Source organism: Fringilla coelebs (assembly GCF_963513975.1).
Source record: "Fringilla coelebs genome assembly, chromosome: Z".
Taxonomy (NCBI): Eukaryota; Metazoa; Chordata; class Aves; order Passeriformes; family Fringillidae; genus Fringilla; species Fringilla coelebs.
Window position 1 is genome coordinate 29,418,690 of NC_140031.1, and position 15,908 is coordinate 29,434,597.

The window sequence follows — 15,908 nt, forward strand, 5'->3', positions numbered from 1 at the left end:
TCCAGTTACTGACCTTCTAGCGTTTAAAATAATTTTAATCCCCCACCACAGAGAGGTTGAAAGCAAAAATTTGTGAAAAGGAGAACCAAAGCACACTAGCATGTCCTTTCCCTTCCCACTTCCCGGTCTACTTTCATCCTTGTCTCCACTGAATTTAAACCAAAAGAACACCATGTTTTCCAAAATAAGCAACTACTGGCAGCAAAGTCCTCCAGAAACAGACACAGCACCAATGCAAATAGCATCTCGAGCAAAATGCAGGTGCAGAAGACCTATTGTCCAAAGAGGTCTCTGCAAATCTGAAATTCAGAACCAAAACTGAAGAAAAAAAAAGGCAACCCCCTATTTGCTTCCTTATGTAAAATGCTTACAAAACAGATTTTACTCTGATTTAGGTTAATAATTTCTTTTTATTTCCAGTTAATCCAGTTATAAACTGTGAGCTAGCACTGAGACATGTGTAATGGGTAATAGTTTCCCATAGGATGACCCCTTCAGCGTCAGGAGCTTTGTAAACCTTAAGTTTTACGGAGTGCTGGTATATCTCAATCATTAAAATACTAGTTTGAGAAGATTTTTAAACTGGATGTTTTCATTATCTCATATTCTCATAATTTCTAAACTAGATGGGAAATTTTGCAATACAAATAACCACATCCCTATTCAAACTAAGTTCCTAATTTTATTGAAGCTCCTGATATGAATACCTCAGTGGTTTCTAAAGTTTCCTTAAGAACATTAATTTATTGTGAAATGCGTAGTGAGGTGCATACAAGTTAATCAGAGAAACACTGTAGTAACAGGCCAACACAGGCTCCTAATGATCCTAGGCTCTCTGCTGAAATGCTGAAACAGGAGAATGTGTGGATCAGGCCACGTACAGCTTACTACCCTGACTCTGGATCGGATCACTCTGATACTTTTGAACTTCCGAGTACATGCTAAGTCTCCAGGTTTAACAGAATCAGAGCAATGACACAGCCTAGCATTTAGTTGGAGATCAACAGAGAAGAAAGCGTCTTGTTTTGGCTAAAGAACCTTTAAATGCAAGTGTTCTGAAAAAAAAGTTTTTAAAATAGAGTCAGAAAATGCTAGCTCATAGACTGTTCAATATAAAGAAAAAAGACCCTCAAAAAAAAAAAAAAAGGCAACCCTTTGGTAAACGAAATGCTTTCACTGTGACCTAGAAAAAAATGGAGTGTCCCAATTACCTGTGCATCCGCCAGCATGATGTCTTTTAGCATGGGCTGACCCTTTGGCTCCCCGTTCTCCATCCTCACGTAGTGGACCTGGTACCCTCGTATCTGACCGTGCTGCTTATTGGGCACAGGCGAGCGCCAGGACACTTTTACAGCAGTGGAGTTGACAGCCTCTACCTCGACTTTGCGAGGAGGACCACTAGGAACTGGAACAACATCATTGGACAGAAGAGAATTACAGCCACCTGTCCCACCCATGTCTGTCGCTTTTTTTAAGAAAGGGCAGACTCACTATGTTGTCTTTGAAGAATACAAATCATTCAGCAAATGAAGATGCTCAACAAATCTGCTCTACCTTTCAGTGAAAAGATCAAAAAACATGACTGATGCAAAAAATGGAAGAAAAAGGAGTATTAGAGAAATAGAAAAACATGTAAAAATGTACAAAAGCCAAGGAAGATGCTTTGAGATTCAAAGCATTATAGTACAAAGAGAGATTTTAATCACTGAAATAATAATACTATAATAATAACAAAACCACAAAAGATTAAAAAAAAAAGTTGCCCTTTTTTTTGTTTGTCAAGTTCTATGTTTTATTTTGGTTTGTTTTTTCCTCAGGATAAAAAGAAGGCTGATTACAAGGCTGTCTTCTGTCACTTTCAAGAATGGAAGAAAAGAAAATGTGTGGAGCATCAGTTTTCCAAGATCAAAAAACAAAACTAAAAAAAAAAAAAACCAACAAAAAACAAAAAAAAACCACAACCCAAAAAAACCCTCAAATCAAAAAGCACAATATGGAAGAAGAAAGCAGCTAAAAAAAACAAACAAACAACCAAAAAACCAAGACCGGAAAAAAAGTTTATACACACAACTGTTTAAAAATGGCAATGACTGTAAAATTAAGGAAAAGGCAGGAAGTTTTTTCCCTGGGAGTAATTTTTATTTAAGGAGGAGCAAGAAGGATATGTATGGGCTCAAAGGAGCAGCAGATTTCTGTCACTTGCAAAAAAAAATTTTCTGATTAGAAAAATACAAAAATACAAAATAGAAAAATGGTGTAGAAAGAACAGTCTTTGAATAAAAAGCTCAAAGGGTGACAATATCTGGTTTATATTCGGGAAAAAAGAAAAAAAAGAGGAGCAGAAAAAATTATTGTTAGCCTATACAAAAGACAGCAGATGACAGAGTCATAGAGGTGCAAACTGATGTAGTGGAGGCAACATACCATCTTCATCTGTCCGAATCAATACTGCTAAGCTCTCTGGGCCAGGTCCAACATCAGTGTGAGCAGTCACAGAGATCCGGTACTCAGTCCACTTTTCCAGCTGTTCCAAAAGGTACTGGGTACTGTCCGAGGAAATTCCCAAAATTTCATGGGGCTTGACATCTTCTCCATCAATTCCAATGTACTTGATGGAGTATGCAGTGATAATGCCATTCTGTTTTTCCACTGGTGGAGGCTTCCAACTTACCAAAATGCTAGTGGAGCTGGGGCTTGTGCAACTAATGTCTTGAGGAGGAGCTGATGGCTCTAATTTCAGTAGTGGGTTAGAGGAGGATTTGAGTGGAAGGATAGAAGTGATTGAAAAAAATGAACAAAAAGAAAAAATAAAAATAAATAAAAGAGAACCAAATGAAAATAATAAATAAACAAAAAAAGTAGAAACTCAAAAAAGCAAAACGTCAGATAATCATATGCACCTTGGCTTATTAACATGAGGAAACAGAAAATGAACAGGCGAACTAAATGGTGAAAAAGGATGTAGGGGAAATATATGAAAATGAAGCCTCAAAATAATATTACCTACCTGTAATTAAAATTCTTCTTGAAATAAAACAAAAAGGTGATACCTCTATGACTACTGATCTATCTTTACAATCCTTGCAATTAGTGCAAGCTATAACATTTTAAATAACACATGACAGGTATTTACTTACAAATTTTGACATCCCCTTCAAGTGGCTTTACTTTCCTTAAGACAGAAAATCTTTAACAGAACTACTAAAAACTTGCAATAATTGCTAGAAATTGCTCCATAGGTTGCTATTTTTGCAGCCTTTCCATTCTCATAAACAAATTACCGCTTTTTTTATTTTTTAATGAGTCTGCCTGACAGAAGTTCAACCATAAATTACATTCAAATTGAAAGCATTTACTGAAACATTCATTATAGCTAACATTCTATGAGCATGCAGTCCATAGAAGATGACGAAAGTCTTAGTCAAAGATTTACCTACCAGGAAAAAGTGACAGGCTTGTTGATTCTGACTGTAACTTGTACTTACCCTAGATCAGCTGTCAGTTTTATTTTTTTAACTCCTCTTGGAGACACCTTTGCTAGCAAAAAATTAATCCTACCGGTAATGTATATTATTTCTACAGAAAAAAAAAAAAAGCTACCCCAAACAACATGTAAAGAAAGCAGGTATTCATTTTACAAAGTGAATTTACAAGCTTGACGGCTCAGAATGTGAGTTTCTGACTTTGTTTCATCTCCTGTCAGCATCACCAGTCTTCCAGAGCAGAAATGCTCACCTTTACTCGTTTGTTCTCAAAGGAGTATGTTAGCGTATTTACCTTCTCCAAGCTTCAGAGCACCTAAGCATGCATGTCATTCCACTGCTTTCAGTGAGGCAAATCAAGTACTGAAAGTTAGGTATGCATTTATGTGCTTAAATGCACTTTGACTTACCAAAACCTATGCTTACTAACAGATCATTCAGAGCACCAAAAAAAGGAGCCATAATTCAAACTCACTAGCAGAAGGAGAGGATGTGAACTCCTTTCCTATTTCTGCCTCCTGTCTTGTAAGAAAAACAAATTTTGTGTGCAAGATCTTTTTTCCCCTTTACATCCCCCTCTCCACTTTTCGTTCAGTTTCTTAAGGGAAAAGAGAAACAAACGGATACATATGCATTCTTATAATAGTCACATCAAAAAAAATTAAAAAAACAGAGAGGCCTAGGACCCTGCTGTGACCTACTGCATTTACACATGTATCCTTCGGTTCCCTACAGTTCTTTCTACAGGGATCAATGGCTTTTTACTCAGTATGGTACACAGCTCCTCCAAAGGGAAGAGCCAAAGGAGGGAATTTACTAGAATTTCAATTAAGTAGAGGAGGTGGAGGGAAAAGCAGATGAGAATTAACACATTTTGGGTTAGTTTTATAGACTAATTCAGTAATCAACTACTCAAAAGAAATGGATCCCCTTCTACCATTAACTTGTGCAGGAAGTGAAACACATGTAAAATGTCCCTTAAGGGTCTTGCAAAAAAGAAATAAAATCCCTGCAGCATCTTCCTCTGATACCAAGATGAAAGGCAGTAACATATTCGGGTGAATATGGCTAATAAAATCACAGAAGTTTATTAATTTTTAATCCATTATACTCTGAAAATGCAAAATATTGCACTTACGTAACTGAGGCTAATTTGAAGGCTACTTTAACCAGTTTTACTAATGCATATTTTTTTTTTTTAATTGCACATTTTTAAAAAAAAAATGTAATCTTTGCACCAAATAACTTGGATCTGACCACTGAAATCAACTGGATTTTGCTACTATCTGAAGACATGAGGCTGAGATAAACATAACATATTCTTATATGCAAGAAGAGAAAATGGCAATGTGCTTATATAAGGAACACACAGCCTTGGCTCCTAGATGCTTGTTTTGTTTGCAGTCTAAGCAATCTTCACCCAATATAAGATAATGAGCATTCTAAATAGTTGAAATGGCTTCCAGAAAAAATAAATACCTATTTCTCAATCAAATTATTCATTCTGAATTACTAAACTGAAAAATTGCCTTGCCACTATATCTAAAACTAACCTAGTGCTACTTGTGGTTTTTTGTGCTTATTCCAAGTGCCTTAGAAATGCTTCAGAAACACATTTAGCTTTGCTTAAAGGTGAGCCACACTGTGTTTCCAGTCACACTAATTGGTATAAATACGTAACACTAACAAGGGATGATAGAGTAATCACATGTCATGGCTGCAAATTAAAAAGACTAATGTCAACTGAGAAACTGATTTTCTGTTTTGAATGATCTTACTTTAAGAGCAGGCAATTTAATTTAAAACAAATACAAACAGAATTGTACTAAGTCTTTCAATGACACATTGTAATGCAAACTGTCAGGAAAACCTAACTTATCAAGCAAGAATAATCCTTCTGGATGTCATAGTTGATTGTTTTAGTTAAGTCTTAATTTAAATGTTTTAAGGTGTATATACAAGTCCCTGACAAATTTTTACATCTCAGGCAGTTTTTCTCAAGGCGGAAATGACTGAACATCATAAAAAGCCCAGATTAAGAAAATGTACCAAAATCAGAATAGATACTACAGAAGAGTTGTTAAGAAATATCTGGTGGAGTCTGAAATATTCAACCTGATCCACCTTTTTGAACTTCTTTGATACAAATTTTTGCACTTCAGGGAGATGCTGCAGAAACTACCTAGTAAGTGCGCAGAGTAGGGAGGTGGAATTTTACTGGTTAAGGACTTTTCTTAACGTACACCTATTGCATGATACAACACTTCACCTTATTATAAAATAAAATTTCCTTATGCCAACTTTATACTGCCTCCTTAGACACTGGTTTATTTTGTTTTTTTTTTTAAACTATGTAAAAGCCACTCATATATTAAGTTGATCACAATACACCTCAAAACTTCATATTTTAAGCATTCTTTTGCTGTATCAAGCAACATGAATACCGTAGTTTGCTTTTTTTTTTTTTTGTTGTTGTTGTTTCTGCCTACCTGGGCTACTGAGATTAATAGAAACAAAGACAACAAATATTTAAAGGAAAGACACCTACTTGACTGCATGGTTCTGGCGGAGATTTCTGCTGTTGAGGCACCCAGGCCTTGAGGAGACCGTGCAGCTAGGCGGAACAAGTACAGGCTGTTTGGCCTTAAGCCTTGCAGACGATAAGATGTAGTAGGTTCAGTGGAAACCCGTTGCTAAACGTAGATAATAAGAAAATGTCTTGGTTAGTATTCAGAGACTCTGAATTCCCTATATTGCCTCTATGCTTTTATGCTGGGATAAAACCACAGAGAAAAACTTAAATTCAAGAAAATAAAGCAGAACAAAACCAAAACTGAATAAATTTCTTTTGATAAACAGTAATAAACTATTTTTTTAGGTCAACAGTTTAAGGGGTGAAACTCACAGCCACAAACAGAGCTTGACCGTTTGAGGAACAAACAGCTACATACAAAGTATGAAATGCTTCTCAGACAATACCACATGAACGAAGCCTTACCAGAACTGTCTTTTACGTCAGTGATTTTATAGTGTAAGCTATCTTGGGTTTAACCTTGTAGTTATATTTGTATTCAAATTATTAAAAGCTAACTCTTCCACAGGGTAACTTACTAAGCAGCAGCCTGCATTCTATTGGGAAGTGAAATACAGACCTGGCCCCTTACACAAAATAAGCTTATGAATTCACAGTGTATGTGTGAAGCTGCCATAAACATAAGCTCAGTAAGGACTTGAAGATGCAGGAGAAACCAATGAGGCTGACAATCTCCTGTGCCCTTCTGAAAATCCTGCCTTCTTTTTTTCTGTGTGAGACCTGTTAATATGGCATTTTCCTTACCAGAAGAACAGTTTCTTCTACAGTTTATGGAACAAAAACGATAGATGCCCACAGACTGAAAATTTTTTATGAAGTATTGGTACAGAAAAAGTCTATTGCAGGTCTTAATCTTTAGAAAGAACCTCCTGTTTTCTTCTCAATTATTACTGTAAGATTAGAAAAGCTCAGGAATTCTCTTACACAATGGCACAGAGAAACAAAAATTATCTAAGGCTGAAGATCGATTCCAACGTTCAGGTGTAGGTTCAAAAAAGGCTTAATGGGACCATAAAATGTCCTCAAATATTTTTGCTTCCAAGTCTTTATAGACAAACAGGTTCAGAGAGACATAATTAATGTCTGAAACTGGATGGAATTTCTGTGGAGGATTCATTGCCATCTACAGCAAAATTCCACTGGCTGGTAACCATTGACAACATTTTCTTCTGTTTACACACTTTCAGTCTGTCACTAGGCTAACTGCTGAGCTTAACAAACCTAAATATCAAGGCATTTCTACTAAAATAAGTTACTAAAATATGAAATTTAAACCACTGCCACATTTTATGTCCAACTTATTAAAGATAACTTAAAATATGTACAATCTTGCCACTTACTTCCTCCCCATGCTCTCCATCTTTGTAAACCAGTTCATAGCTGGAAATGGTATCAGACCGTGGAGGTGTCCAGGAAAGCAGTATGCTCGTTTCAGACTCAGGTTCTGCTTTGAAATTCAATGGTTGACCAGGCACTAAAGAAATGTTGAGCAATGTTGCCAATTATTTACTTGGATATTCAATATTTTCAAATCTTTTAAAACGTTATCCAAATAGGGCGTGCAATATTACGTTTATTTATCTTACTGAAAAACAAATTGATTCACAGTACTATGAAACAAAATTATCTAAGCACAGAAAAAGTAAAATGATACATTTAATTCACCTGTTAAAAATTATCAAGGATTTAAAATAAATGCTTTTGCAGTGTAAATAAAGCAAACAGAACTGAAATGCAATTGAAGAGATGCCTGGTGATGAATAGCAGCAATCTAATACCCTATGTGTGAAATGGCAAATACATACATCTACATATTTGTGCGTGCATGAGAAAAAGCTAATACAACATATGATTAGCTGAAATAGTCTAGAGTAGAGGGTTAAAACTATTACATGCATTCCAGACATTAAATTTTTTGTCTCAGCTCATAAATGAAAGGTAGTAAACACATCCTAGTCTTTAAGAAGACGCCCACATACAAAACCCAGCTTGTTTAACCTGAAGTAGTTATAACCTAGTGAAAAGATATTCAGCTAATTTCTCATTAAGCGAAGTATTTCCACCCTTTAATGGCTGGTATGTTTAAGAATATAGTTGAATTTCTAGCGACAACACTTTCTAATTGCAAGGAGCAAAATGCAATTTTGACTACACTAGTCAATAACTATCTTGTGCAATGGACACAGAAACTATACACACTAAATGTTATCCTAATTTATTTCTTCAAATGTGAAGCAAATGATAAGGTTGACTATGAAAAGACAGGAAAAGATAACTATATCATTGGATTGTGAATAATAGTTTTGGCACCCAAGTCCTAAAACATTACTTTCAGTTAATAGTGCCATTGATAAGGCATGAAACAGTTTTCCACAGCATTTCTAGCTCTTCAAGAATAAAATGTGACATGCTTTCATTTTTTCAGGGGAAAAATAAAAAGATGTACTTCTTAGCACACACTGAGAACAGGTGTAAGAAGTAGGATGTGACAACAATGATGGTTTCACGAATATTATCACAGAAGAATTCTATGACAACATTACAAGTATGTTCTCTTAGTACCGTAAAAGACCTAAAAAATTCACAGAGTAAACTGTTAAAATAATTTGGTATTTTCATTTTTATCTTCCCCAGACTTCTGCAGAATACCAATTCGAGGAGAACACTGCCCTTGTGTATTCTGGTGCAAATTTGATATTTAACTTTCAACAAATAGAACCTTTATACATGAGGTGCATATTCTTCCAGCTCCTGGGCGGACTTTATTATATTATATATATTATGAGTGAGTGAGAGTGAAAGGAGACCAACTCTTCTACAGAAATAAAAAGGGACAGGACTAATTAGACATTTTTCCAAAAGGTGTCTGGTCCAAAAAGAGACCACTGCATGGGTCCTGCGAAGCGCAAAGAGGAAATTATCCCAAAGCATGGGGAGCCATTAGAGAAAACATCAACTAAGTATTTGTGACAGAGTCTAATTTTGCAAGGAGAGGCTGCAGTGCTGGTGATGGCTCAGCTGGGAGAATGGATGGCTCTCAGCAGCACGCCCAGCAGTCACAGAAGGAATGGAAGAGATGTAGCCAGGCTCTGCACAGAGTGTCAAGTGAGAGGCAGGGGCACAAGTTGAAAACATGAGAGGTTCAGGACAATGCAGAAATGCAGCCAGGGCCCAAGGAGGTTGTTTTACATATCAAGTGGGTGAAGCCCTAAGAAACTCAGTCTGACCCCAGAGCTGAGCCTGATCTGGACAGTGCCTGTGGTTGGACACCTCCTCAGGTAATCATCCTGCCAGCCTGAATTGTCCTGTAATGCTATGATCTGCACTTCATGTATGGACACATGAATTGTAGAACACAGCCAGGCAGTCATAGTAAATGATCAGCAAGTGACTCATATGGAAGCTGGTACCATCTGTTACCATAAATACGGCAGCAGATGGAAAACTAAGGGTATTTCCTGACTCTCTACATGTTTTAAGACCCTCATTCTCCAAGTATTCCTTTTAGAAAAACCCAAACCCTTTGTCATCTTAGGTCTGAAATTCTCAATCATTTTATAATACTGCTGATGGCTAATTGGACTTTTCCAAATGCTGTTTGTCAAACCAATATCTTGCTTTAAAATTTAGTCTCCCCTTGGATTTTTTAACCACATTCTGATGCTGTAACACTGACAGAGGAGAAAGGTGACAGGGAAGTCTGCATTGCTCCAAACAGATAAGAGAAGAAGACAGAGAAAGAAAACAAAACCAAAATAACAGAAACTAGACACACTTTATTGCCAATAAACTCTGATATGAACCCAGTACCAAAGTAAAACTCAATGAGTTCAATAAGAAACCAGCTTTGCAAATGACAATAGATTGATCAAGAGAATTTAAAATCAGTAGGGAACCCAAAGGGACCAAGATTTTATGCTTCTGATTTCTCTCAAACAAGCATGAAACTCTACAGAGGAACTCTTACAACTGAGGAGCTACTGTGCTCCAGAGTTTTTGTTTTGTAAACAAAATACGTATTTTTTGAAATAACAAGTCCTAATAGAATATAATTTAAAAATAAAATGGGTAACATGCAAAATAAAATGTGCACTGTGTAACATACAAAGTAATACATGCACTGTGTTCTCCCTGTCTCTGCTACAACTGAAATAATCTCTCCTAATGAGTCCTAAGATACCTGAGGTTTGCAGTATCAAATAAAGAACCACAGCACTCAAAATAATTACCTACTACATATTTTTAAAAAAGCGTTGTATATTATGGGAAAAGTAGTCAGAAATCCATATATCACTTTCTTCAAATATTGTCTCTAACTGACATAGTGGGAGCCCAGAGAATAAAATAAACATCAGTCAGTCTAAACATCAGAGTCTACCTGGTCCTCTCTGAATGACTAAAGAACACAGTAAAGAGATAAATTATCAGTGTGTGAAGCCAAGATCCTCAATACTGAACTCATCTTGTTAGCATTTAAATGAAGTAAAATAGAGACTACAACACTTAACAAAAGTTACCTGTGCATTGATATTAGAGGAGTTATTCAAAAGCTGAAACAGTCTTTCCTATCTGACCAGAAATGTCCCTTGAGGGAAGTTTTAAAATTTAAGTCAGTTAAAAAGCTATCCTGCATCCCATCTCGGCATCAATACATAAGGGTATCTCAAAGGGGGATGCCACAATGGCAGATTCTTTCCAGAGGTGCCACAGGGAGGATGATGAAATGGCCATATATTAAACCACAATATATTTCTCCTTAACCTGAGGCAGTGCTTCTTTATATTAAGGGTGGCAGAGCATTGGAACAGGCTGCCCAGGGAGGTTGTGGTGTTTCCCTCTCTGGAGACAATCAAAACCCACCTGGACATGCTCCTTTGTCACCTATTCCAGGTGACCCTGCTTTGACAGACAAGTTGGACTGGATGCTCTCCAGAGGTCCCTTTCAACCCTGAATTTCTCCCACCTGCTTTCTTTCGAGTTTCTAAGTACATGCACTCAACTCTTTTCATGAGGAAGCCCATTTCATGAAATGCTGCAAAAGACACTAGACTAGGTCTATGGACTTTCAGACACATCAGGTCTCCCCGTTCATGTGTTCATGAAAAAAATTTAAATATCTGGTAAATTAGCTAGCTTGCTACAACACAGAACAGTACTTAGTTGCTACCAACTCTTCCTCTGAAGTTCTAATCTTCTTTAACCACAAGAACTCCAAAAGCATTAATTTTGTTGAATCTAAGGCTCCATTTACGTGCCCTGCAATTCAGATATTTGAGCTTCTCATTACTGCCCTTTTTCCTATGTTCAAAGCATTACCCTTCAATAATTATAATAAATCTCAGTCTTCAAATAATGAAGAATCCTTCATTTAAAACTAACATGTTTTGTGTTTTAGGTTTTTTCCACAGAAACATATGCTAACAGGTACACCTTCATTTCCCTGAATATTTATTCATTTTTTCTCTATCCCTTTTCCAGTAATCCACTATCCAAAAGACCTTGTGTACTCTCTCCTGTTTTTCTATCTAAGCTCAGAAGAAAAACAAGATTCACTTATTCCTTTAGTAGCTAACCTTGTTTTGCAGGTTAAAAATTAAATGAAAACCCAAACTGAGGCAGTTCAAAACTAAATTTTCCTGGTACACACAGATTAAAATATGTTGCTTAGAGTCCAGATTCTTAGACCATTTTAAGCCCCAAAAGGAGTTATGAGAAGTCCATCCTGAGCACCTAAACTGGACACAAGCAAATATTGTTTTCTAACAATGTAAAAAAAAAAAAAAACAAAACAAGAACAAGAACTAGAGCAAGAACAAGAACAGGAACAGGAACAAGAACAGAAACAAAAACAAAATGAAAAGTATCACATTATAACTTATGTCAGTCTTTCTTTATTCTAAAATTTGTTAAGTCAATTAACCTACATAATAGACTAGTCCTGACTCCATCCTTAACAGAATCTAATCCTTTGACTCAAAATGAGGATAAAGACTTTCTAAACTTTTGGAATTGGTTTCCTTTCACTCAAAAGGTTCAGCTCCACAGCTCTTTTCTGACTACAGAATCTGTTAAAATTGGGTCTTTTTACCATAAAGCACTGCTGAAAACAACTGGGCAATATGACATGGCTGTGTCTTCAAATGCTTAAGAAAAATACCAAACATCAAAACTGAATTTTTTTGGGTTTTTTTTCAGTGTCTGGGGTTCTGAAAAATATATCCTTCTCTTCTCCTCAAACTACAAGCTCTGAGTCAATATTTTAATTAAAAATCTAAATTGCACTACCAGCAGAGTTTCAGCTCCTATGCAAAGAAAGAAGCCATTCATACACCCGTTTCAAAAGAGTAATTCTGCTATACTAAGAAAATAAAAATTCCTCTGAACAGTATTTTTAAGAACAAGTTATTAATTTTTATAATCTCTCTCCAAAGATCAGAATACACTTAAGGCAGGAAAACTCTGAACCATCTAAAAGAGCCTGTAAGTCACACATGTCAGCAAGACTTTCTTTTATATATGCTCTAATATCCCCAAAGTGAGGGTTAAGCTAAATATATATATAATGGCAGGCTTATTTGTTTTTAAAAAAAAAAATCAACCAAATGTAATCAGCATCCCATTCCTACTTTAACTCTTTTGAAATGTTTCCATTAAATCCATTTTCCTTGTCCTTAAATGGCACTTTATTTTAGCTTTAATATTTGGAATGCATTTAATCTTGAGAGATTTTAACTAAAACAATCATATTCAGATCTACATAAAAGCAAATTGGGAAAAGAAGAGCAAGGAGGGCATTTTTTTTCTATGATGTTCACTGAAGAGAAACTTCTGGATAGAGAGATGGGCAAATCCTAGTTTTAACCATATCCTGAACTGGACAACTTCACTCAACTTTCGTAGTTTCTATCTCTTTGAAGACTTAAAACATTTGTATTTCAAGTAAAAGTATCAGTGCCTAAATATGCTTCCTGTATGCCCCATTCTTTGTTTTCTTTCATTTTTTTTAACATAGTCACAATTAAACATTGAAATAATGTATTGGGAAACCCTCCAGCACTGTTAATGTGGTTGTAATTTCTTCAGATTGCAGCAGTAATCAGAAACAGATGGACATGCTTACTTCTCTGAAGTGACCTCAGAAAGCAATGTAACTTGGGCCAGTTCAGATGAGCCTCAGGGCTCATTATTTTGATTCCTTCATCCTTCACTGGGGAAGCCACTGTCAGACACTTGCTAATCTAAGAGGTTTACAGTTGTGAGTGAAAACACAGATAAGGAGCTCACTAAACCTTCTGGAAAAGCCTTATGACTGTGGATTCAATCAGAAGTCAGATGTCAATATAAAAACTATACTGACATCTCTGAAAATGGTGGCAAATGCCAAAATTAAACTGGCGTACATATTGACATTTGCATCTGCAAACTTCATTACTTCTTAACTGAGATACTGCAAAAGGAAACATCTAGATCTTTGTGCAACACAACACCTAGAATGATTCCAGGACAATACATCAATTTCTGTCTTTATTAAATGCATGTTGGTAAAATGCAGAAGTAAAAACTGGATGAAACATAACTGTCTACAGTTATACTTCAGAGATCTGTTTTTAAGAATTTGAGGGATGCTAAATTCTGCAACAGGAAACTTTCCTGTACTAAAAAATTCAAGCACTATTATATATTTCTAGGAAATCACTGGCCTACAGTAATACTTCATACAGCTTTCTCTAAACTGCTAGACAAAAGGACCTTTTATTTCTTATTGCTACAATAAAACACTTTGTGCAGTGTAACTCTACCAGAGCTTCTCACTTTAGATTTCATAAAAACTTTTTTGCCATGTTTTTTACTGTACTTGCTTGTCCTCTACTAGTAAAACTAATTCATGGACCTAAAAGTTCTTGAACAGAAACAAAACAACCTAACTGCAAACATAAACCAAGAAAATAGTGACCCTGTGGTATGCATTTTGTTGGAGGAGCTTTGATTTGACTTATAAATCCAAAGTGTACAAACATGCTTGCTTGAACGTACATAGAGGTTTGCTGTATTTAATGCTCTCATGCTTTCTGTGTTCTCAGAATCTTTACCAGCTATTTGAATACAAATGCAGTACACATACATTTTAAATTTCCAAAAGCAATATTCCCTAGAGTGATACGGCATAGGAGAACTGCATGTCGCCTAAAGAAAACCCACCAAAACCCACAAGAAACACCTCAAAAAAAGCTACAAAGAATTACTGACAAGCAGGTCTAGTGCACAGAGCACTGCCAAGCAAAAGCCGTACGATTTGGCCACCTCCAGGATGAAGGTCTCCCTGAGATTTCAGGTGCACTGCAGATATAGTTCTTGACACTGATGTGAAAAGAAAGCATGATGGGGTAATTTCCACTCTGAAAAGATAACCTGCACTGTGGAATTGAGAAAGGTTATCTGCAAAAACTGCCTGAATACACTGGCTATACTTGAAGGGTAGTTTTTTTGCAACATTTTAAACTGCAAGTCTCTCTAACAAATTTTGCTCATTGCTAGCTTACCTCCTGTTTGAGTGATGACTTGAATGTCACTAGAAAGTGGTCCATCCCCAACAGAAGTAAAAGCAAGAACCTTCACAGAATATGTTTTCTGGGGTACCAGATTCCCAATAGTGGTAATATGGCTGTCAGCCACATTGTGCTTCATCCAACTGTTGACATGTTGAGTGGGGTCCATGGTGTAATAAACTCTGTAACCTTGAATTTGCCCGTTAGGCTCCTCGGGCTCTTCCCACTGTACCAGAATGGTGGTGGAGCTCAGCATACGGGCCTGCACATTGCGTGGTGCACTGGAAGGTGCTTGCTCTGAAGTCCTTGTTGACACAGGCTCGCTGGGTGGCCCTCGCCCAATGTTATTTACAGCAACTACCCGAAATTCATACTCTGAATATGGGCTTAGGCCAGCCACGCTGTAACGTGTTGTGGCCACCCCATCAATCTCTTTATATGGCTCCTCTGAGTTTTTGGGTTTGTGTTGGATTATGTAGTACGAAACTGGCTCAGGGTTTCCAGAATCCCAAGTCAACGTTATGCTAGTTGCTGTGCTTTCTGTCACCACAGGTGTTCCAGGAGGTTTGGGTAAGGCTAAATACACATAACAAAAAATACAGTTAGCACTATGTAACAGTAGACATTCTTTATTAGAATAAAAAGCTTACAAACAATAACTAAGAACAAAACAAAAATAAAAGGAAAGACAAAATGGAAAGGAGTAATCTGTTCAGAGCAAGCTTTTGTCAATTATGATTTCCTGCAAAATCTATTGGAAAATCTTCAAGTTCTGTCCAATGCAGCTCATTTGTCATGAATTAATGATGCTGACTTCTGTAATAAATCTGTAACCATATGCAGAAGAGGAATCTTATAGAAAGGCAATTCACAAACTTTACAACTGAATTTTCAGATATTCTTTGAACCTCTTGTTTCTAATTACTCAGTGAATATGATACTTGGACACCCAGCAATTCTAAAAATCAAATGACTGGTTCTTAGAGGTTCCTGCTGTTGATAAATAAACACACCATTTCAAGATCATTTCTTTAACTGAAATGAAGGCTGGGAGCTAGACACAGGACAGTAATGGAAAATTATGACTAACTTATTTCAATAAAAATTAATTATTCAAGTAGTGATTATTACTGCTCTCTGAACCTGTATTTTGTCTTATGTTAGTGAGTGGTTAGAAGATTTTCCCTCTTGATTTAAGAGGGCAAATGGCATTTAGACCTTTCAGTGCAATATGTTTGCTCAGAATGAAGGAAATAAAAGACAGAACTGTGTCCAAATAAATGTGCT

The 15,908-nt window shown here is 36.3% G+C and overlaps 1 protein-coding gene across 1 annotated transcript in view; it reads right to left on the reverse strand.

Moving 5' to 3' along the window:
* The window catches only part of PTPRD (protein tyrosine phosphatase receptor type D), a gene marked incomplete at its 5' end in the record, with an annotated part of 283,346 nt that overhangs the window by 115,784 nt on the left and 151,654 nt on the right, over positions 1 to 15,908 (reverse strand). Inside the window, 5 exons of the mRNA XM_084225157.1 lie at positions 1,212 to 1,405; positions 2,425 to 2,730; positions 6,031 to 6,175; positions 7,416 to 7,549; positions 14,616 to 15,197. Of these exons, the coding sequence (XP_084081283.1) occupies positions 1,212 to 1,405; positions 2,425 to 2,730; positions 6,031 to 6,175; positions 7,416 to 7,549; positions 14,616 to 15,197 (1,361 nt within the window). The remainder of the gene's footprint in view (positions 1 to 1,211; positions 1,406 to 2,424; positions 2,731 to 6,030; positions 6,176 to 7,415; positions 7,550 to 14,615; positions 15,198 to 15,908) is intronic.